This window comes from Pipistrellus hanaki (assembly GCF_964339955.1).
Source record: "Pipistrellus hanaki genome assembly, chromosome: 1".
In the NCBI taxonomy this organism is placed as follows: domain Eukaryota; kingdom Metazoa; phylum Chordata; class Mammalia; order Chiroptera; family Vespertilionidae; genus Pipistrellus; species Pipistrellus hanaki.
Genome location: NC_140503.1, coordinates 180,117,151 through 180,131,215, shown reverse-complemented (window position 1 = coordinate 180,131,215; position 14,065 = coordinate 180,117,151). Strand labels below are relative to the sequence as shown.

The 14,065-nt window shown below is 43.0% G+C and overlaps 1 protein-coding gene across 1 annotated transcript in view; it reads right to left on the bottom strand.

Annotated features, from left to right (window-relative positions):
* KDR (kinase insert domain receptor) overlaps nucleotides 1–11,834 on the bottom strand; it is a 45,462-nt gene extending 33,628 nt beyond the window's left edge. Inside the window, exons 1-7 of the mRNA XM_084899783.1 lie at nucleotides 11,488–11,834; nucleotides 7,344–7,437; nucleotides 4,980–5,176; nucleotides 1,970–2,100; nucleotides 1,564–1,732; nucleotides 826–965; nucleotides 16–196 (exon numbers count right to left, since the gene is read on the bottom strand). Of these exons, the coding sequence (XP_084755909.1) occupies nucleotides 16–196; nucleotides 826–965; nucleotides 1,564–1,732; nucleotides 1,970–2,100; nucleotides 4,980–5,176; nucleotides 7,344–7,437; nucleotides 11,488–11,554 (979 nt within the window). The 5' untranslated portion in view covers nucleotides 11,555–11,834. The remainder of the gene's footprint in view (nucleotides 1–15; nucleotides 197–825; nucleotides 966–1,563; nucleotides 1,733–1,969; nucleotides 2,101–4,979; nucleotides 5,177–7,343; nucleotides 7,438–11,487) is intronic.
* Between the last annotated feature and the right edge of the window lie 2,231 nt (nucleotides 11,835–14,065).

Below are 14,065 nucleotides of genomic sequence, written 5' to 3'. Positions count from 1 at the left end.
GAGATCTCAGCTTACCATGGACCCTGACGAATGTGCTGTTCCTCTTGGTCATCAGCCCACTGGAAGCCTCGCAGGTGTACCACCCTTGGTCACTCCGGGTTACACTATCGATAGTCAAGATGCTCAAGAATTTCTTCATGTCAATCCCAGACTGGGTGTTTGGGTCCCCCCGGTTGACAAGTTTCTTATGCTGATGCTGAAAAACAGTTTACAAAGTCCAGGATAATAGAACCCAGGAGATCCTAGATACCCAGAACAAGTCTTAGCTCTTGGTGAATACTACTTAATGTTGATAATAGAGATTTCCGAGCTTTTAACATATGTAGACAACAAATATATTTGGTTTCAGGAGAAATAAATGAAACCAAGTGAAATAGGATTTTTAAAAGGTTGCATAATGGGAATGAGATGAGTATGAATTGCAGGAACTGGCAAATGGGATCACTGTTTCAGGAGAAGTGTGTCTCATGCCACCTCTTGAAAAGAGAAATTCTCTTAAAGGGAAAATAGATCAAAGACTTTCAGAACAGAGAAATAAAACAACCTGTGAAGATGGAATCACTCAGAGAAAACTAATCTTCAGAGCCTGGTTGTAGCTTTAGAGTAGGACAGAGAATTCTTGGCATTGCATCTTCTTTTCCACTAATGTTGTCTGTTCTGCAATTCCCTTAAAGTGTGTGTGTGTGTGTGTGTGTGTGTGTGTGTGTGTGTGTGAAGATATTTACATTTTATCTGGCTAGCGAGGACCCTATCTCTCTCAAGCAAACTCTATTGGGGCTGATTAGCAAAGTATTTAGAGAGCTGGCTTTAAATGGTTAGTGTTACCTTCAAAGAAGGGTATTCCCAGTTGAAGTCAATCCCCACATTTAGTTCAGTCCTTGCCGTACAATTTAAAACAAGCTTCTCTCCAACAGACAGCTCCACTTTGTGAGCGGGGCTCAGAACGACATCATAAATCTTTGACCCTGCAGCAAGTAAATTGAAAAAACAGAGGGTGAGAGGGAAAACAAATCTATGAGTTGGCACAAGCTTTCCCCCAAATGATGCAACATTAACATGGGTCACATCATCTTTCCCTGAGGGTTTCACCAATTTGGGGAAGCTCTCAGACAAATGGCCTGTAGAGATTTACAAAGCAAACCCTCGGGGACCTCAAAGATGTTGGAGCCCAGTGGAGAGAAAAGTAGTAAAATCTCTGAGTAGTCAATAGCCAATGGGGCCAGCTTTAGTAAATTGCTGAACTTTCCATAAAATAGGTATAATTAAAACAATCGATGCCAAGCAATGCTCTGAACATTAAATTTTCCATAAAATATGCTTCAGTTAATAGTATTCTTTTTCATCCTTGGTCTTGGCAAGAAAAGAGAAAACCTTGATTGCACATGGGTTTATTTGATTTTTTTTTTAAGAGTAGATATAATGAGTTGCCCAATGCTGTATCTTGGGTTAATATATTTTTCAAATCCCTGTCTTTCACTCTATACCTAAATCTCCAAGATCCTAATACGGGAAGCCAATCTTTGTGTGTGATAATAATGATATTGAAAGGAACTGTTCTCTTACCTACAATCACAACTATGTACATAATAGACTGGTAAGTTTCATCATTAATTTTTGCTTCACAGAAGACCATGCCTGCATAGAAGATCATGTAGCTGGGAATAGTAAAGCCTTTCTTGCTGTCCCAGGAAATTCTGTTACCATCAGGAAAAAACCTCTTTTCTGGATATCTCTGGGTAGAAACAGAAATATCAAATATTTAATCAAGTGCTATCCAAAAGCAAAATCATATAAAATGATGACTAAAAAATTGACATTTTAAGGATACAAATTGGTTTTCTTTATTGTCATTTTGACTCTTCCTATAAGATCTTTAAATATCATTCTTGATGTTATATTATAAACAAGCTACCCATCTTAGTAGTTTAAAATTAAGACAGCAGAAGAGAAGACTGAAGATGTAACTTACTGCACAAAGTGACACATTGAGGTCTGAAACGGACCCAAGACATGGAATCACCACACTTTTGTTTTTGTTCTCCAGGATGTACACAACTCCATGCTGGTCGCTAACAGAAGCAATAAATGGAGACCTGTAATCTAAAAGAAAATTTCATTCTGTTTACTTAGTGGAATTTACTGGAAAAGTTGGTTATCTTTCAGGTTCTGAGAAGTGAAAGGTTGGAATTGACATTTCACACTAGAGAAAGGAATCCACAGGTCAATCTGCTGGTACATATCTGGCTCGAAGGGTATCCTGCAAGAAGAGTGTGTGTGTGTGTGTGTGTGTGTGTGTGTGTGTGTGTGAGAAAGAGAGAGAGAGAGAGAGAGAGAGAGAGAGAGAGAGATAGATTTTGTGTGAAAAATCTGAAAGAAAAATCACAGAATGGAATTGATTCCTTTCACAAGGATCATCAATAAGTATAATATATTTTACAGGTTCCACATTTAAATAGAATGACCATTATATTTTTTTTTTCAAAAGGAATGAGTATACTTTATTTTCATATGCATTTTCATATACACATATCCATTTTTCATATACATTACATTTTTCATATATAAAATTTAAAGTAAATTTAAACTTTTATTGATGATAAAAAAAATTCATGCATTCTTTCTTTAGGTGAATAATGTAAATGCCATGAAAATAAATTAATAATGCAAAGGCCCCAAAAGAACTTTAAAATAAGCAAGAAATAACTAACCATTTTTGAATGGTTTTATATGGGTATTTTAAACTTGTGAAGACTCAGTGTGAGATTCCTTATAAAATTAAGTTTAATAGTTATTGTGTCTAGTTTAATATTCTGAGGTCATTAATATCTTCAATGACAAAAACTTGAAAAGCCACCATGGCAAAGAGTGAGAAGAAAACTGGAGATATTTTAATGCCGTTCGAACATCGTTCCTACAATGTTCATACGCTGGTGGGAAACTCCTCCATTCCCCAGAGATAGAGTTAATGTGGAGTGAAGTCATGCCTGAAGCCTCACAAAGATAATCGTTCTAGTTGCCATGCCCCACGCACCTGACTTAGCATGCTCAGAGCTCTTCAAAATGGTTGGTCCAAGGGAAGGAAGAGTTCATTAAACCAAAGGGGACAAAGGCAACTAATTCTCTCAACAGCAGAAATCTGATTTCCTTCCCAGCTGGAAAGCACAGAAAGCCAGCCAATCCAGCCCACCACATGCCATAGCCATTATCTTGCCAAGCCAGGGCCCACTTCCTGGCTCCATCCATTGCTGGAGGGAATGGGGTCAGAAGACTAGGGAAGCAAGGTGGAGACCAGTGGGGACATTAAAGGGCTGTCCGGTATTTTCTTTCCCATTGTTAAGTTTCATGACCACATTCTTGAACAGCTTACCTCTTCAACAGGAAGCCAAATTTGATGGTATACAAAAGATGAGCAATATACAAATAAACAGTGCTGGGACTTGCTACTTCTTAACATTGCCTACCACTGTTCATATGGTAGGAATTGTTATAGAGCTTGCTTACAGAAGCCTTTGGAAACTAAATTAACCCCTTGACGTAAGACTAAAGCTATTCGGTAAATCAATTCTATTTCAGTATCCCATGAAAAAGGAAATAAACAAAAGAAACCCAAACAACCACCCATCCTCTCAAAATAAAATATTTACTGAAACTCATGAAATGAGTTTTCACATGTCTCCAGGTTTCCTGACTCCAGGGAGAAGGAAATAAGGAGATATTATGGGAGAGGTTCATCTTGTAGTCTATTTCCAGACAGGCTGAAAGCAGGAAATCCTCGCAATCTTCTGAGAAAGCCTGGTCTCCCAAGACTGCCGGATCAAAAGGAGCCAGAAATTCTCAGAGATCTGAGCTTTGTCTCTTTCACATTCTGCAGAGAGGAGGCACAGAATTCTACCTTGGGTCGTGCTTAACCTGGACAAAAAAATAATACTCAAATACCATACAATCCAGGAGCGACGTGTTATTTTGATATGTTCTCCACTTTTCCATTGCACTGACTAAACTACTTTATCAAAAGGCAAGTGGATATATTCCAAATATGTTTTTCAAGCTGACAAAATTCTTGTGCTATAAAAGATACTTCTGGAAAAAAAGGTCGAAGCCATCTACCTCAAATCCTCTGGAATTTAAGGGATATACAAGAGTATAAATAAAATGTCTACAAAAGTCATCTACACTGAAAAAAAAAATTAGTACATCCAAGCAAAATATTATACAATATTTACATTCTTCCAAATTATATGATAAGTATCTCATTAGTTAACTCAGGTTTTCACAGGGCAATTCAGGTAGTAGAAGCATTTTGAAATACAAAGAAAGAATTCATATTATAAATACTGGATACATGTAACATTGTATTTTAGCCTGCATGGGTGTTAATTGGCCTCAGTGGTGTCAATCTAGAATGATGTAGCATATCATCCACCACAAAGGAGAGAAACACTGTCCTCAAAGGCCCTTTTAGGCGGCATCTCTGTTTGCACCAAAGTATGAGAGTAATTCACAATAAAGTTTAAGAGGGAAAAGTTCCTATGAACAAAAGAGCGCCAGATTCTTTGGCTGTTTCCCTGTGCATTCTTGGGGAAATCTCTTACTGCGGTAGATAACCTATCTCTCCACAGAAACCATTCCATAATTCACACTGAATCTTCCTTTTCAAGTATTTCTGGGTGTGTGTTTTCCTCAAACATCAGAAGGCTTTGTATAAATCCCCATAGCCAATTGTGAACACAGATTTCCCTTAGAAACAAAGATCAGAACGAAACTAATTGGCGAAAAGAGATGTAACAGAGCCCAAGCTCCAGAACAAATCAATGAGTCCTGTGCTCAGAGGAAGCCTTGGGAGGGAAGAATTTTGTATATTCCTGTTGGCCGGGAGCCTTTAGGGCGAGCCTTTTGTTGTACTCTGATTCTTTGCTGTGCCTATTGTGTTTTATAGCTGGCAAATGAACGTGGGAAATGAATTCCTTTTAACCACTTACCTTGAACGTAGACATAAACACTCGAGGCCACACCAGTGTCCTGGTAGAAGCACTTGTAGTCTCCAGTGTCATTTCCGATCACTTTGGAGATTGTGAGCATCTTACAGAAAAAGCCATCACTGCAGTCAGTCACCTCCACTCTTTTCTCAGAGCTGCTCTGATTGTTGGGCCAGAGCCAGTCCAAGTCCCTCTGTCCCCTGAAAAATTAATTCCAGGAAAGTATTAATATGAACCGCCACATGATGAAGCTGTTTCTAAATAAAGACAAACCAATAGAAGTTTCGGTTCTCAAACTTGCATAGGCTTCTCAACAGAGTCACACGGACTTCTACCGACAAAGACAGGTTATTTCAACAAATGACAAAAAGCCATGGACTCAGCTTCAGAAATCACTTATAAGGATTCCTGGTTTTTTAGAAATTAATTTACACATTCATTCATTCAATAAATATTTATCGTGTGTGTGCTATGCGATCAACTGGAGATACAGCCGTGAAAAAATCAGACAAAAATCAATGCAATTATGGAATCTCAGTCTTGTTGGAGGATACAGGCAATAAAAAAGAAAATAAACCTCAATGTAGTAGACATTTTTAAAAAGTTAAAATGTATTCTTTACACAGTGGTGATAAGTACTATGAACAAAATAATAGATGACACGAAGAAAAGAGTGAAGACTTCTGGAGGGAGGAGTGTTGATGAAGTGGGCTATATGAATATCAGAAGGAACAGTATTCTAGGCGGAGAGCACAAATGGAAAGGCCTTGGAGTAGGTACATATCTGAAGTGTGAAGGGAATAACAAAGAAGCCAGAGAAGGGTGAGCAAGCAGAAGAATAAAGAAGTGAGGTTAGGGAGGAATCAACTGTCTAAGAGCCTCACGGGACCTGTAAGGAGTACACTACGACTTAGATTATTTTTTTAAAAACATGTTTTTATTGATGTCAGAGAAAGGAAGGGAGAGGGAGAAGGAGCAAGAAACATCAATGATGAGAGAGAATCATTGATAAGCTGCCTCCTGCACACTCCCTAAAGGAGATGGAGTCCAAAACCCGGGCATGTGCCCTGACCAGGAATCAAACCGTGACCTCCTTCCTGGCTCATAGGTCAACACTCAACCACTGAGCCACAGCAGCAGGGAAAAACACAGATGACTTGTATCACAGCATTTTTCCACAGAGTTCCAAGGAGGAGAGTCAATGTCAAGAAGACAGTTACACACTGATCCTTGTTTCAAAGAACTTGAAATTTCATGAGGTTGCAGTCACATTCATGGAACTTCATAGCTTTCTCAGAACATAAGAAATGTTTATTCGGAGTTTTTAAAAGGAGTATGAAATTTTTGAGAATTTTAAATATTCTTTGTTGCTGAGGGTAAGAGGCAAATCTAGTGAGAAATGTGTATGGAAATAGCAAAGCTAGAAAAACAGCACCCGTTAGTGTAATTTTCCCCCCAGGTATCAGCGACCTACCCTTGGTAACGGACTAGGTATCCTTTACCCTCTGCAGTTTAAAATAGATCTGTGTCACTGTGCTGAACACTGGGCAATCGGCAATCATAAACAATAGCAACAAGCTGCCCAAGGTTGTTGGTGGACCTCCAGCACTCTTCCCAGAGGGCAACACTGCTGCTACCCGTCATTCTGCCAAAACACACTGGTCTTGACAAGCATCTGCATAATCACTACACTGAACCCCAGGGTCTTCTCCTTCTCCTCCTGGGTGAGTGGCTGAAAGGCAAAAATTAAAGGCCCCTCTTCTTGTTATAGAGGCCTGTCTTCCTAGTTAACAAAAACCAGTAATAGCACGGCTTCTTGCTAGCTAGCGAGAAGAGAGGCATTCCAGAATATTGAGCCAGAGTATGAAGTTCGTTATCTATGCAGAGCAGGCATTCAGTAATATTAACAGCTGTATATTAAATCGCAAATACCGTCAGAATTTTATGGCATAAGGTTCTTAAAAAGAGCCAAACAGATGCCCAAGAGCCACTCACAAGCTGTGTTTATAAATATGGCCCAAAACTTCTTCCACCCTATCCCTTTAAGGGTATGCCGTCAACTTCATTTATTCACTCAATATTTATTGAATGTCTACTATATAATGCCTGGTTCTACACTGGTTTATTGGTGGGAAATGTGTTGGCAGAGGGCAATAGAAAAAAGAATGCAAGCAAAATCATGCAGAATTTTTGGGAGAAAACCTTTCTCACTCTTTTCATTATTATATCATTTCTTAGAAATCTCACTACTTATAAACAATTACTATAAATCTCTGACAACTATGCTGTATGGAAATTATTTTTTGCTCAATAATGAATTATTTAGTACAGGAAATATGTAACTACATATCTAAAGTCAATCCTTACCTGCAGGTAATCTGAAGAGTTGTATTAGCCATAATTGTAAGGATGTCTTTTTGTACGCTGAGCCTAGGTGGGTCACTAGAAACACCAGGCAAACCTAGAAACAAATTAAATTAATGAATGTAGTTGCCACTGAGTCAATCCCAATAGGAAACACCTTCCATAAACAATGCATACTTCCATAACTTTAAAAGCCCTCTTCAGCAATTCATTAAACTGTGAATTTACTTTTCACCATTCCCAGTAAAAGTTCACAAGCTGTGTCATAACAGGAAGAATGGGCAGATGGTCATAAACCAACACAACAGTTCTGCAATTCATGGAGCTAGGGTGGAGTTCCTGTTTTCCTGCATTGCCAACTTCAAGGTCTTACAAAAGGATATGGGGCATTGAAACCCAATGAACCTTCATCTGATGATCTCACTCCCTGAGGAAAAGACCCACTGACATTTCTTGTAAAACATAGGATGCACACATTTGACTAAATTGCTGATTAACAAATACTACTTAGAGATATTTCTATATAGTTCATCTGTACCCCGAAGGGAGTAGGGATATCCATGACCTTGTCTCATTTTCCTTTATCAGTTTTCTGATAACTGACCTGCCAAAGTTGAAAGACTACATTAAAACCAGTTGAGAGAAAATGAGTAAAATGTCGCATAATATGATATACCTATTAATATACTTTTCCTCAGAGAACAGGACTAGAAAAGGTGTAATGCTAATGAATTGCAATTGGGGAATCGCAACTTAACAACCAAGGCTCTGAGTTCCTCCTGAAACCGAGTTTGGAACACAAGCAATCTGACTTTACTTAAAAATACCATAGGATATATCCCTCACCCTGGGTTAGGTTACTCCCCAGCAAGAAAATTGAGTTCTCTGTCGACCAAATGCAAACAGCTATCAGGTTTTGAAAGAGCATCAGAAAACAACAACAATAATTAACCATGATGCTATGGTTTTAACCAATATCCAGATCTTCAAAACACCCCCTTAACAAGAGATGAATGCTTGATAAGCACCCAAGCTTACTATGATTGTTAACTCACATCAACTAAGTACAAATGACCCTCTAGGCCTAAACTGGCACTGACCTCGTTGGGCAAATAAGGGGGTATTAGCAAATAAGAGAGAGTATGAGCAAACAGAGTATGAGCAAATATTCAGTGCAAATATCCAATGCATTGAATCTATGGATCCCAATGTGAATAGCTGCAGGCAAAATGAGCAACACATGTTCTCACACACTCACCCAAATGTGCAAAATAGGTTGCTGACATACTACTAGATTTGTTGACAAGTAACATACTTAAAAAATAATTTTAAAAAGCTTTAAAAACCTGAAAATCAATTTATATCAACAATAAGTCTTATAAACTAATTGGCACTGGTACCAACTTGTGTTTCAGGCAATGCTTCTTGGACTTTAGGTTGTGTTAGAATGACCCTGGACCTACAAATCTGCATTTCATTTTATTTTTTTAATATATTTTATTGATTTTTTACAAAGAGTGAGAGGGATAGAGAATTAGAAACATCGATGAGAGAGAATCATCGATCAGCTGCCTCTTGCACACCCCCTACTGGGGATGTGCCCACAACCAAGGTACATGCCCTTGACCTGAATAGAACCCAGGACCTTTCAGTCAGCAGGTTGACGCTCTATCCACTGAGCCAAACCGGTTTCGGCCAAATCTGCATTTTAACAAGCACATCAGGTAACTCCATCCTACATGGTCTATGGGCCCCTCTTGGACAACTGTTGGTTTTGGGCGTTCGGTTAATTAGCACAGCACTTTACAATATGAAAGACAAACAATAAAGCAACATGTTTAAAAGCAACAGAAAAGCCTTTTAATAATGGAGTCCCACTTTGTCTAAGAAAAGGAAAAGGAAAAAAATTTATTTGGATAAATAAACATTAGGTTGAGAAACATATCGAAAACAGCAACTTAATTAATGAACGCAATGATCCAAATGGGAAGGAACCCATTATTTAAGTGCATGCATATGAGAGAGAGAAAAAAAAAATGGTAGTAAAGGCTAAGTTCTGCCGAGACCGGTTTGGCTCAATGGATAGAGCATCGGCTTGGGGACTGAGAGGTCCCTGGTTTGATTCTGGTCAAGAGCATGTACCTTGGTTGCGGGCATATCCCCAGTGGGGGGTGTGCAAGAGGCAGCAGATCGATGACTCTCTCTCATCGATGTTTCTAATTCTCTATCTTTCTCTCTTCTTCTCTGTACAAAATCAATAAAATATATTTAAAAAATAGTAAATTTTTTAAAAGAGAGAGAGAGACTGAGACTAAGTTCTGCCTACCCCACCACCAAAATGAGAGATTCTTGAAGATCTTCATTAATTATTGCAACAGGTTATCTCGCACTCTAGATGCACTTCCCTATGTTAAAAACACTTTTTAAAGTATTTTTCCTGGGAAGCCAACACAACACTATACTTTCCCAGGGACACATCATCAACAACAAAAAGCTATGCAACCAGGCTATCAATAATGGTAACTTTCAACTCATATCTGCAGACCGGCACTCGATTTTCTTCTCTATTAAGCTCCATTCATTTTCATTGGCAAGTTTGAGTTCCACTCTTCAGACAGTTCCAAAGAAATAACTATAAGAAGTACATATGCTTCTGCTCAATAAAAAGCCCTTCTATGTTCAAAATCCCATAACCAAAATTGATTAATTTGTGCACTGTTACCCTTCCAAAGACCGGAAGGAAAAACAACAGCGCCTCTGTCTCTAGAATCCGATGGCACCAATTATAGTCCAATCCAATTAAGCAAGTCACACACTCTGAAAGGGCAACCTCCTCATTACAGTCAGGGCAGCCCGGCTACCAGTTGACTACTGCTACACCATGAAACACCCCAGGCTTAAGAGGAACTCACTTCTTTGTGAGACACAGAACCACCACATGTCCTAGACCTTCATTCTCTCCCCATAAAGGGGGAGAGGGAGGGCTTGTCATGGACAAATGGGTATCCATGGTGGAACTGGCGCTGGATGAACCAAATCATTAAAAAAAAAAAAAAATCAGTAACTGTAGACAGATGATCTTGTTACTTTATATCTTTTTATTAAAAGACCCGAGTCATATATATATATATATATATATATATATATATATATATGGAATTTTTTTCCTGAATTATTCTATATCCTCCCCCCTTCCCTTTCTCCACGCTGTGCCCTTTCTCACCCTCCAAAGAGCGCAAATCTGGAAATCAGCAAACGGTGGCTACAGAAAACAGATAGGGACAACGGGTGAGGAGAGAAAGAAAGAAAAAAAAAAGGCAAGGGGATTTATTGCATCAAGAGTATATGTGTTCCTAATCTCAAAGGAGCTAAATATTTGGTGGCGAGGAGAGGCGTGCTTCAATCCAGGTACCAAGTCCCCTGGGGTAAGTTTTCAGAACGTGAGCTTCTGACCATGCGCTTACCGCAAGGACCAAAGCGCTTTGGAAGATGTGGAATGGTTTTGCATAGGAAGGTTTGTTCCTTGGAGGCACTTTGGGAAGCTGTCAAAGTCCCGAGTCCAAGCCCCAATTTCCCCCCTTCTCCCTTCTCTCTGCGAGGAAAACGGAGTCCTGCACCAAGTCAGGGGGGAAATGCCCCCCGCGCCCCCCTTCCAGCCTCCGGACCCCATCTCAGACAGTGAGTGTGTGAGTCCCAGCCCAAAGGGAAGAGCAGCCCCGGCCACCGCTGGACTCTCAGAGGCAGAGCTGAGCGCAAGGTGCTCCCTCCAAGGCTCCCTTCCCCGCGCCAGAGCAAGGATGGTGCGAGCGGGGACCTCCTTCCACCGCCTTCCCCGCCCGCCTGGGGGAGCATCTCCTGCCGGCCACCCCCATCCCCGCCTCCCGAGAGCCTGGCGGTGGCCCCGCCGCGGGCCCTGTCCGAGACCAGAGTCCTGGGCAAGGACCCGGGCTCTGGAGACCACCAACTTGCTAGGGAATCTTGGGCCAGTCGTTGGTGAAATGAAAGAACACCAAAGTGCCCGGTCCCTTTCAACTCTTCAGCTCTGACATCCCAGGGAGGTCTGGCCCGGGGGGCCTCTCCGCATCCCCATCTCCCCACCCGCACCCGGCCTCTTCGCCTCCTTCTTCCCGGGGAGCGGGCTCCTTACCCACAAAGGCAGCCCGGGTCTCCACGCAGAGCCACAGCGCGACGGCCAGCAGCGCCTTGCGCTCCATCCCGCACCCGGGTGCGGCGGGCCGTGCCCAGAGCCCAGAGCCGGGCGCCGGTCCTGTCTCCCCGGCCCGCCCCGCAGACAAGCGGCGGAGGTGGGACCGCGCTGCAGCGCAGGACCGCGGGGTGCGCGGGGCGAGGAGGGCGCCCGGCTCCGGCCTCCGCTGCGGGGCCGCCTGCGGGCGGTGGGAGCAGAGGGAGCAGAGAAGGTGCCGGCTGCAGGGCAACTCCGGACTTTGTAGAGGAAACCCAGCCACACACCGCCCGCTCGCCAGGGTCCCGGGACCTAGTGCCGAGGGAGAGCCGGTGCAGAAACTCTAGAGCGCGGGGCGGGGCGGGGCCGTGCGGGGCGGGGCCGGGGGCAGGGCTCTCCCCTCCCCCCGCCCCACCCCCCTGTTGCCCGCCCCGCCCCTCAGCCCGGTACCCAGCCTGGATCCTCGGCTCCTAACACCCGTAACATCTCCCCATCTCTCACTTGGCCCGGAACCCCGCCAGGCCCGAGTCCCCCCGACGTCTCAGATGCAACAGCCCTGTTTCTGGCAGAAATAAAATGCAGCCGCTAACAGGTTCTGAGCCACTGCAAGGTTCATTCATTGGGTTGCTGGCCCTCCGAGATGCCAGGAGCATTGCTGGGAACTCAGCGAGGGGTGCGCCCCGGGGGTGCGCCCCCAAGTTTGGGAAGGTCTTGCGTGCCCGCGAGCCTCAGGGGCAGGAGTCAGGTTTGGGATCAGCTGCCGGTTAAAGCAACTGGGGAGAGACGGGCACTCAGCTGGAAAGCAGGATCGCCAACTGGCCAGGGCTCCAGGGATCGGAAACTGGCCTTGACTCCAGCCGGCATGGCGTGCTGCTTGGCCAGCACAGCTGTAGTTTAAAAATCGGAATCTGGAAGAGTCACAATATGCCCTTCCCCAGTTCTCCAAAGTATCTGGTATGGTATTTTCTCTTCTACCTGGCAGCTTCGAGTGTTTTTAAGTTACCTGAAAAGCCCCCAAACGCATTTAAATTTGAGACGCAAGCCCCGCCCCCTCCCCCCCCCCACGCCCCCATCTGTCTTTCACCAAAAACCTACCCCAGGCCTCCAGGGAGCTGGAGGCACCCAGAGCTCTGGCTCTGGCATACCCACCACGGGAGTGAGGGTCACCCCACCCGCCAGGGGGGCTCTCGGTGTCCCCACAGGGGCCCCGAGCCTGACTCCTCTTGGGCCTTAGGCCTTGCGCTTTTACAGAGCACAGCTTCCAGCCCAGGTACCCCTAGGCTGAGGGGACCGAGGCCCAGCAACCTGCTTCCTGGAGCAGCAGTGAAGCGGAAGCTGTCAGACCCTGGGCACCCAGAACACTGCACCAAACCTCACTGCTCTCTCCACATGTGTGGACTCTATGTGGAGCCTGGGAGGAGAACTCTGATCCTTTTCGGGCACATTTATTTCTTCTTTTCCCTCCACTTCTCCCCACAGGAAGGGCATGGCATCAGATATCGCCTAACTTCATTCACTGGGGATCTTCCAGATTCCTGTCTCCTACTTCTCAGGTGCTTTTCAATGACAACTTAAAGGGCCATCCTTGAGGACGGTGAAGAGGAAAAATTAATTCTACATATAGAAGTAATTCCTTCTGAAATTCCTTCTGAAATTCAAACCCTTCCTCCTGAAATGCACCATTAATGTAAACTGCTGCTTTTGTTATACTATTTTAAAGAATTTTTTGTTCTTACTCCTTTGCCAGGTTAACAATTGAAATGCCTTTTTAAAAATATATTTTTATTGATTTCAGAGAGGAAGGGAGAGAGAGATAGAAACATCAGTGATGAGAGAGAATCGTTGATTGGCTGTCTCCTGGAGGCCCCCAGGCATGTGACTTTGACTGGAATTGAACCCCGGACTCTTCAGTCCGAAGGCCAACGTTCTATTCACTGAGCCAAATTGGCTAGTGCCGTGGTCTGCAAACTGCGGCTCGTGAGCCACATGCAGCTTTTTGGCTTCTTGAGTGTGGCTCTTTCACAAAATACCACGGCCTGGGCAAGTCTATTTTGAAGAAGTGGTGTTAGAAAAAAGTTTAAAAAGTTCGGCTCTCAAAAGAAATTTCAATCATTGTACTGTTGATTTTTGGCTCTATTGACTAATGAGTTTGCCAACCACTGAGCTAGGGCAACAATTGAAATACTTTAACTCTGAAATATAATGCATGCATTTGGTTTAAAAATATTTTAATGTGAAATGGTTTAGAATGAAAAGCCCTTCCCTCAGCAGAGGCAAGCATTTTTACCTTCCTTTTGTTCCCCAAGCAAACCCTATGCACGTGGGAGTATAGTTATATCATCCTCCTCCATCCACAAAGAGTAGCCTGGGTATTAATGCTGTTTGAGTGTTGGCTTTTTCACTTTAAAATATAACTTGGAGATCATTCTATATCCACCCTTGGGGCTCCATCTTGTTCTTTTTAATAGTGGCATTGTGTCCCATCCTATACATGGACTAATATTGAACCAGGAGTTATTTGTTAGGGGCAGGGGTATTCCTA